Source organism: Physella acuta, unplaced genomic scaffold (assembly GCF_028476545.2).
Source record: "Physella acuta isolate Inbredline_101_S28 unplaced genomic scaffold, ASM2847654v3 ptg001360l, whole genome shotgun sequence".
In the NCBI taxonomy this organism is placed as follows: Eukaryota; Metazoa; Mollusca; class Gastropoda; family Physidae; genus Physella; species Physella acuta.
Window position 1 is genome coordinate 29,387 of NW_026732875.1, and position 10,103 is coordinate 39,489.

At 34.3% G+C, this 10,103-nt stretch overlaps 1 protein-coding gene across 1 annotated transcript; it reads left to right on the forward strand.

Moving 5' to 3' along the window:
* The first annotated feature begins 443 nt into the window (after positions 1-443).
* Positions 444-8,706, forward strand: LOC131927013 (uncharacterized). The gene is made up of 9 exons (XM_059282665.1): positions 444-720; positions 2,391-2,508; positions 2,713-2,822; positions 3,290-3,431; positions 5,085-5,179; positions 5,686-5,791; positions 6,612-6,696; positions 8,032-8,221; positions 8,550-8,706. The coding sequence occupies exons 1-9, from the start codon at positions 592-594 to the stop codon at positions 8,685-8,687; spliced, it is 1,113 nt and encodes a 370-aa protein (XP_059138648.1). The 5' UTR covers positions 444-591; the 3' UTR covers positions 8,688-8,706.
* The last annotated feature ends 1,397 nt before the right edge of the window (positions 8,707-10,103 follow it).

A 10,103-nucleotide genomic window follows, 5' to 3' on the forward strand; every position in this document is an offset into this window, starting at 1 on the left:
TTTGTCCCTGGGAAGAGTCGCTACGCCTCGGGGGGGGGGGGGGGGGGGGGGGGGTGACACCATTAAGTGCCGCACCGGGTGACACCCGACCTCGCTACGCCACTGGTTCCAGGTCAATGTTTTTGTTTTTTCTTTGACCGTCAGAAGATGTTGAAGCAGACATTTATGCTAGCTTATAAATTTAATAGTTCCGATTTTATAATATTGTATTAATCACTACATACTTACTTTAAAACACTTTTATACAAACATAAACATGATATATATATATATATATATATATATATATATATATATATATATATATATATATATATATATATATAAGAAAAAGTGAAAAAGGCTTGACGCAAAAGATTACCATCAACCAATAGAAAAAGAGGTCACATTACACTCGGCAAAAAGTATAGGCTTAAATACAGATATTATCTCTTCAAACGTTAAGTGTTTTATTTTTATTTCTGTTAAGAAACGTAATAGACCGTTGTTTTCTTTATATTTCATAAGTCGCCAAAACATTATATCTACTTTAAAACTGCTATTTTGGCAATTTAGGCCTTTTATTTAACAAAAAAAAAAAAGTTTTTCGCAATGCTAGAACCCGGTCTAGTACCCGATGGAAGGCCAGAATTATTTGATATCCGGGCTATGCCTGAACAACCACAAATTCTTAAGCCTGGTCAGTTAGAGGAGAGTTTGATACGAGAATTTTTTGAGAAGGTAAGTCCACGGTTTGGTTTATACTTTGCATATTGGATGTAATTTTTAATTTGCACATATTATATATATACATATATACATATATATATATATATATATATATATATATATATATATATATATATATATATATATTATGTGTATAAACTTCAAATGACAATACACATAAGTTATTTGCATATTATTTAGATATTAATCATTGATTGTTTTAACAGAACATTTATTTTAAGCACCACTCTGTAGGTGCAATTAAAAAGTTCCACCGTTTAATATATTATAAGAATATAATTAAAAGACGTAAAATTTGCTTAGTGATCAGCTATTTAAGTTAAAGGAGAGTTTGATCCGAGAACTTTTTGAGAAGGTAAGTCCACTGTTTTGTGTGAAACGATCGGTTACAAAAATAAAATATTTTTTACCCAATTTTGTTGAAAACAAAATCTAAAATCATACTTTTCAAAGCTTTTGAACTACATGAAAATGAGGTATAGATTATAGTTATGTAACATTTATGAAAACTTTTTGTTTTTGTCATATTCTGTTTGTGTTACCACCGTTTGAAAATGATATGTAAAATATTATAACACGAATGCTTACGACTTGCACAGGGATAAAAATTATCTAAACCTGAAAAGGTTTTATCATAGCGTAGCGTTTTTTTTGGCTCTAGATATGTAAATGCAACACAAACAAAGACAGATCGGCGCAACAGAGGCGTAGCGACCCTTCCCGGCGCCCGGGGACACAAACTTTTCGATTTGCACCCCCCCTCAAGATTGCGATTTGCACCCCCTTCAAACTTTCAATTTATTTTTCCAACCCATTTTGGCGCCCCCTAAGTTCGGCGCCCGGGGACATATGTCCCGCCCCCCCCCCCCCCCGCCCCCCCCTCGCTACGCTACTGGGGCGCAATAACATTTTGAAACAGATAAACGAAAACGTAAACGTTTATTGTGTATTGGACAAAAAGATTATTTTATTTCATATAGATCTATTATAAGTGGCGTCACTGCGTCGGGTGTCACCCGGTGCGGCACCTTATGGTGTCACCCCACCCCGGTCATTGACTGACTTATAAGTTATTGAAAATATTCAACTAAACTTTTATTTCCTCTCTAAATTTAGCAGTTTGTGTCACCCCTCCCCCCACCCACTCTGATGATAGCTTTTACGTGTACAACGTTAATAGTAGCGATATTTATCTTCTAGGTACTTCAAAAGCAAACAAATCATACTCAATGTTTCTTCCAGACTTTTTTCTTCGGGATGGGGAGGGGGGGGGTCACTTCAATTTTTGGAGGGGGGGCAGACCGAAATTTTCGAGGGGGGGGGGTCGGACGGACGGAAGGGGAGTGGCGGACACTGTTAAAAGTATATATTTTCTATATAAATTCCATTTCGTTCGGGGGGGGGGGGGCGGAGGGGGGGGGGGGGGGGGAAAGGGGGGGGGTAGCAGAGCCCCCCCCCCCCACGAAGAAATGTCTGGAAGAAACTCTTATACTGCCTTGTCGTTTTTTCTTGGTTGAACAAAGGCCATGGAAGCAAATCCAAAAGAAAAGCAGGCTGAAATCGGAGTCAATGGCCTCTATGGCGCATAACCAGTTGACACACGATTTTTAATTGTGCTGGAGAGAATCCTTTCCAACACAATTATTTTTTTTACCACCTAGGGATATCTGCTGGTGCCTAAGTTCTTCACGGAGGAAGAACTTGAACCTTGTAGAAAGGCTATAGAGAGACTCGTTGGCGGCCTGGCCCAATTGCTGTACGACGGGAGAAAGATCAAAAGTAAGTGGTGCTTGTCTCTCAGAAGGTAACGACTTGAACTAGCTTATGGATGATGGGGGGGGGGGGGGGGGTGGGTTAATTCTAAAGTAGTAATAAAACCGGTAGTGTTAGTATACATAAAAAGTGTATTTTCAAATGTAACTTTCAGTGTACTTAAGGCCATGGTGTTTCGTGGACTTGTTTTTTTTTTTTTACTCTTTTCAGATTTGTACAAGGAACACGACTTGTTCCACAGGTTGACCTACATTGAAAAAGAATTTCCCGGTGCGAACATTATCCTGCACAAACAAGGGAAGCCAAATGAGGCACACGAGGTAAAGACATACATTCATATATATATATATATATATATATATATATATATATATATATATATATATATATATATATATCTATATATATAATTAATAAATATATAAATTATACAACATATTCGTTATTTTGTTTTACTCGACCTCAGTAGCGTAGCCAGGATCGTCTCATGGGGGGGGGGGGAGTTCAAATTTTTTCCAGCAGTATATAACCCGGGGACAAACTTTTGATTTGCACCCCCTCAAACTTTCGATGTGCACCCCCCCCTCAAACTTTCGATGTGCACCCCCCTCAAACTTTCGATTTGCACCCCCCCCCCCTCAAACTTTATATATATACCGAGGGGTCTAGGGGGGGGGGTTATGACCCCCCTACCCCCCCTGCCTACGCCACTGCTCGACATGCAATTATATTTTTGCATACTACTTTTGTTTAATGATTGTACATTTACTGTTTTAATTTTGAGCAGGCTTTTCATAAGCTATGGTCAAACGAGAGATTGTTGAATGTGATTGAGCAGCTGATTGGACCAGAGATTGCGGGTCATCCCGTCTGGAATCTCAGAACAAAGACACCAGACAACGAGGCTACAACTGTCCCATGGCACCAAGGTACCTCACACATTTTTGGAATACTAACTTCAAGAGTTTAAAGATTTAAAAAGTTTGTACATGTACTGCGTGGTCGGGTAGGATAGAGCTCGACGGCTAGCTGCTAAAATCTCGAGTTCGGATCTCGGACCTCACTCAAGTGTGAAGAACTCAGCCCAACTCTGATGGGTGCCTGCGTCACGGTAGGGAAAGTTCAGATGACCAGGCATAGTGCTGGTCATACTTACTTAAAGCCGATGTCAAGATACATATGAACCGTACTTCATCTGCCCTATAGAGCTAGATCGTCTTTGCCTGATAGAGGAAAGTTGCTATTTTCTACATAATATAGATTAAAAAAAAAAAAAAAAAAAAAAAAAAAAAAAAAAAAAAAAAAAACAACAAACAAACAACAAAAAAAAACAAAAAATAACTCAGTACAATTGTGGTATGGGTTTGCTTTACTTTACATCCTGCTTTGATATTTCAATGAAAAAAATCTTTTAACGATTGCGTTGCAAATGTTTATACACATCCTGTCGTATAACATTTACAGTACAGATATATTTGCTGTCACCCAGCATATTACACACACTGTCCGTTATTGTCATAGTTATGTCTTGAACAAAAAAGAATTTAAATTTCAAAATTTTGAAACATAAATAAATAAACTAGAAAATTATCTAGTTTTACGTTTTACTGAAGTTTTTATCATTCAAATTCCCACTTGTGAATCCGTCTAATCACGATCTATACCAGATAAAAAGCAAAAAAAGTTTAATTCTTCAATATTATAAAACATTTTCCTTAATTTATAAATTAGAAAGTGATATATATATATATATATATATATATATATATATATATATATATATATATATATATATATATATAACTAGTGTAGTTACTAAAGACGATAAGAACGCAATACAGTCTGTCAACTAAAGACACGATCAAGGCCAAACTGGCCTGATGCAACGGATGCAGGTGGTGTGGACTGATAACGAATACAAAGCAACTGCGTAGTAGTTGGGAGGCGAGATAATCGGACTGAACATAGCTATGATGCAACGGATAGAACCGATTACGATTACGAATACGAGGGGATATAATAGGAAGGCGACTGGTAGTAAAAGCAGAACAGAGTAGAAGCCTGAACTGTAGATACGTGTAGATACGTGTTCAATTTAGGAGAACAGAGTTGAAGACTGAACTGTGGAGACGTGTTGTGATTTGTGAGAATAGGAACCATGGACTCGTGTATTCTGATATGTGAGAACTAGTGAGGACAGTGGGGGTCAGTTGGTTCATTGTATTCTTGTGGAACATTGATGCATTGCTATGTGGAGCATTTCTATTGATTCATTTAATAAAGAGATAAATGCAAACCTGCACTTCCGAGTATCTATATTGTGGTTGATGTTGTGTGCTGGTCAAAGATAGCACAAGTAAATAGACTCGGTAACATTTGGCACTGCGAGTAAATACACTCGGTAACATATATATATATATATATATATATATATATATATATATATATATATAATATATATATATATATATATATATATATATATATATATATATATATATATATATATATATATATATATATATATATATATATATATATATATATATATATATATATATGTTTTTTTTCCACACACACAGACAGTGCGTATTTAGACAACGACTCCTACAATGTTCTACAGCCAACTGCGTGGATTCCTTTTGTGGATACGGATGAAGAAAATGGATGCATGGAGGTAATAGAACATTTATACACTGTTAGTAAGGGTGGGGAGGGAGACTAGAATCAGGCAGATGGGGGGGGGGTGATGAGGTGAAAATATTGTGACAGTTGAAAAGGAAGATGAGAGATATGTATGCTGTTTTGTAGTTAGTGGGTTGGAGATGTATGCTGTTTTGTAGGTAGTGTGTAGGGGGTAGGCTGTTTTGAGGGGAATGCTGTTCTATGTCGGATATCGGTTTGGACTTGGTACTAATGGAAGTCTCTGAGTCGACACAGTTCAAATGGGTACCTGACTTACGTTGGCGAAAGTAAAGGCGGTTGGAGATAGTGCAGACCAAACTATCCCTTCATATGCCGAGGCCAAGAAACATATGAACTCTAATTTATATTCCCAATGGATTGTAAGTCTAAAGAGGAACCTTTACTTTTTTTTAATGACAAAGTTTCTGATTTGTATACAATTTATAAAGTTGCAACCGATCTCAAGTGCTATTGATGTCATTGATTCCACCTCTGCAGGTAATATCAGGTGGTCACCTGGCTGGCAAAGTGGCCAGACACACCTGTTGCTGGGGAGACACCTGGTATATTGAAACAGATGTAGAGCATGCGGAAAAAACTCTGAGTTCGTATGATTTATATCTCTTTAATGACCTATCTGTTTTAAGCCTGTGAATTATTTAGTGATTTTTTTAAAATACTATTAACCCTTTATTTATGGAATTAAGTTCTGAATGAAATTTTGTCTTAAACAATGTGTTAGTGTATTGCTTTTGGCACTCTTAAAGCATATGTGGAAGGAAATTTAGTTTTGTTAATTTTTATTTTCCCAAATATTTATTGGTACTTATAAGTACCGTCAGTAGATAAAGTGTTAAGCAACCAACGATTTTACTATTTTATTGATAAACACACATTATTTTTTTAAATGATAATTTTCGTGCATTTTGAAGCTTTGTTGTATAAACAAAAGACGTATTAGTTTTTAGTTTTTAGTATTGACGAATTGAAAAAGTATAAGCTTAGTCAATCAATACATAATTTTTAAAACAGTTGGAAGAATACCATATTTACTCAAACAAAGCAGACCGCCCTTAATTAACTTTCTGAGTTGACACCAAGCCCACTAAAATATTTGGCTTACATAAACCTAATGGTCAAATTTCTCTTTCGCTTTTACATCATATTTGATCTCGTTTTTTTTAAAAATAATAATTAATCTCAACTGCTTAATATGGTTATCACATTAAAATCTTGGGTTTTTTTTGTTAATTAAGTCTTTAATCTAAAGTTTACTAATTTAATATCTAGTCAGATTGAAACATTAGATATTCTTACATTTCTATAAGCGATGTTCTGATATGCAAATACTCTAAAAATTAGCTTGAAAACATGTAATAGATCGATAGCTAAGTTCCATCTAACAAAATATGTTTTTTTTTTAGATGTAGATTTTGTGAAGGACAAAGTCCTGTGTCCAGTCCCCTATGGTGGAATGTTGCTGATCAACAACATGATACCACATAGGAGGTAGGTTGGTTATTTTTATTTTAAAAAAAACGAGATATATTCGTTTTTCTTGAGAGTAAAAGTAGCGTATGAAATATAAATATGTTCATTTCACATTATTCTTCCTAAATTTTAAAATGAACTTGTATTACTTAATTCATTTAAATATGTTTTCTACTATATATAAAAAAATCAAATGGGATCCATAGTGTCCTGTTATTTTATGTATTCAGTATTATTTTAATTTACATCACACCAAACTGTGTGATGTAAAATTGTAAACATTGTGTACATAAATTCAGTGGCGTCACTATGTCAGGTGTAGCCCGATGCGGTAACTGAGGTTGTCAACAAAACCCTCTCCAACTATTTTGCATTTTTGGTTTGGGGTCGTCCATTAATGACGTCACACTCGTAGGGGGAGGGGGGGGGGTCCGTAATTTTGTGACGGTGTGTGATGGGGAGTGGGGGAGGGGAGGGGGATGTTCAGATGGTGCGACGTCACACTTCTGCATTATAAAAAAGCAATGTTAGAAAACGAATTTTAGTCATTATTTCGCGTTTTATAAAAATGTTTTAATAAATTGCAATAGGAATTGATGAAAATACTCTATTTTGACAGAGTTCAGACAAGATTTTGGAAAAGTAATCAATTTTTATAAAAAAAAAATTCAACTGCAATTTTGAGGGGGTTGTAGGCTGAGGTGTGACGTCATTTTAGGGGGGGTCTGGCTTTTTGTGACGATGTGTGACGCAGGGGAGGGGGGGGGAGGTAAAAATCGTCAAAAAAGCGTCACGTCATTTATGAATGACCCATTTGGTGTCCCCCCCCTCTCCCTGTTTTGCTATGTTAACAGGTTAAAACTTTCACTTGAGAGTAAATTTTATAATTTTTCGTCGTGGTGTCACCCCCTCGATGGTGTCACTCGGTACTAACAGCACCCCCTCCCGCCCCAGCCTTGTGACGCCATTGAATAAATTTATTAAAAATATTTTACTGATTAAAAAATGCTTAATAATTAAGTAAAAGTTTTTAAAAAATCCCTTTTCGAACATGACGGTCCGTTTGGGGAAAGTAAAGTAGAGTTCACCTGTTTCTGTGACCTCGGCATATGAAGTCATAGTGTGGTCAGCACTACGCCCAGCCGCCTTTACTTTACATAACGTGAGTTAGGTACTGATCAGAGCTGGGTGGACTCTTGAATGTTCTACTGACTTGAACCAGGATTCGAACTCGAGACTTTCGGGTTAGCGGTCTTGTGCTCTACCTCTAGGCCACATTACGTTTTGAAACCAATTTTAGTATAAAAATAATAGAACTTGTATTGCACTATTCAACCTCTGCCGATTCACCAGCCTCAACAACCGTTCTGACATCATCCGTTGGAGTATCGACCTGCGTTGGCAGGATCCAGAGAAACCTATCGGCTTCTACGGCATCAAGCCTGGCGTGCTGATGAGGTCCCAGAAACATCCCGTGGAGAAAATTGACTGGGAGGCATTCACTAGTGTTGACAGGATCTGCGGGGCTGCCAAGAAAAGCACGGTATATATATATATATATATATATATATATATATATATATATATATATATATATATATATATATATATATATATATATATATGTAGCCTGAATATGTGTGTGCGTGTATATATGTATACTGTATTTATTTGGTAATAGGATATTGTACGAGAAAGATAATTTGGTACATTTTCCCATTATCAATTTTATGCATTAACGATTTTTACAGTAAAGACGAATCACTGAAGCTGTGCAAAAAAAGTAGACTATTAAAATAAATTACACCTTTAGTTTATATGGTAATATATGGTAATTTTTTTTAAAACTTAATATTTCATACTTTCTTTAGAATCGCGAAGAAGAGGATCCTTTCGATACCACAATCAAAGGACCCTGGATGTTGAAATGGGAGATAACACATCGGAACCGTCACACAGAAAAACTGTTGTCTAGTGGTTTATCGGGATTGAAATTGTCAAATAAATAAATAAATAGATACAACTGTCTGATGGTGTTTGTAGGGCTTAAGGGGACCGTTATGAGGATTTGCAAAAAAAATTAAAAGCCAGTGTCTGAACTATTTTTTGTTATATAATAGAAACATAAGTATTAACTAACTTATAGAAATTTTATTCTGAGTAAAAAAAACAAAAAAAAAATTAGTATTTTAGGCGAGTCTGGGGTGAAAATATACCAATTATTGCTATATATTTATGCGAAATCTAGTTTCTAAACCAATTGATAGAATGTATTCAAACTTCACATGTTGTTTTGAATTGTACATGTCTATTGGATGGCAAAGGATTTTAAAAAATCTCTGTTATATTATTTTTTTATGAATTTTTGTCTTAAATGATATTTTTTTCCATTCATCTCTAAATGATTGTAACATTTCCTCTTTCATTATCCTCTAGATACTTGAGATTTATATATATATATATATATATATATATATATATATATATATATATATATATATATATATATATATATATATATATATGTATATATATATATATATATATGTATATATATATATATATATATATATATATATATATATATATATATATATATATATATATATATATATCTGCTAGCCGACCCAGTGACGCTAGAGCACTGTTAATTATCTGTTTACGAAAAGTCGAGTTTACGCCTTCTCAAACAAATGTCAAACTGTGTATTGATTTTAAAGGTGTCAAGGCCAACAGTAAAACTCCTCTATTACGTGCGTGGGCAAAATAAAATCGAAGAATATAAAGCCGTCAGAATTTTGGCACAATGCTGACTTGTGTGACATATTCATTGTGCTGGTGATGGCTTTGATTTCTTTTACTGTCGTTGAAAACATTTTTTAAGGGGGGGGGGGGGGGAGCAGTGAGTGGCGTAGCCAGGAATTGGTCATGGGAGGGGTTCAAATATTTTTTCCATATGTATAAATAAAAAAATAAATAAATATATATATATATATATATATATATATATATATATATATATATATATATATATATATATATATATATATATATATATATATATACATATATATACATATATACATATACATATACATATATATATATATAAATATATATATACATATATATATATAAATATATATATATATATATAAATATAAATATATATATATATATATATATATATATATATATATATATATATATATATATATATATATATATATATATATATATATATATATATATATATATATTTATTTATTTATTTATACGTGTTTTTAATCCATGGGAGGGGTTATAGCCCCCACTAACCCCACCTTGCCTACGCCACTGGTATCAAGTACACAAATTATCCACAAAATGGTACCCAACCTTTCACACTTTTTTTTTCTCTTTTTTATTACTTTCTCGTATATACG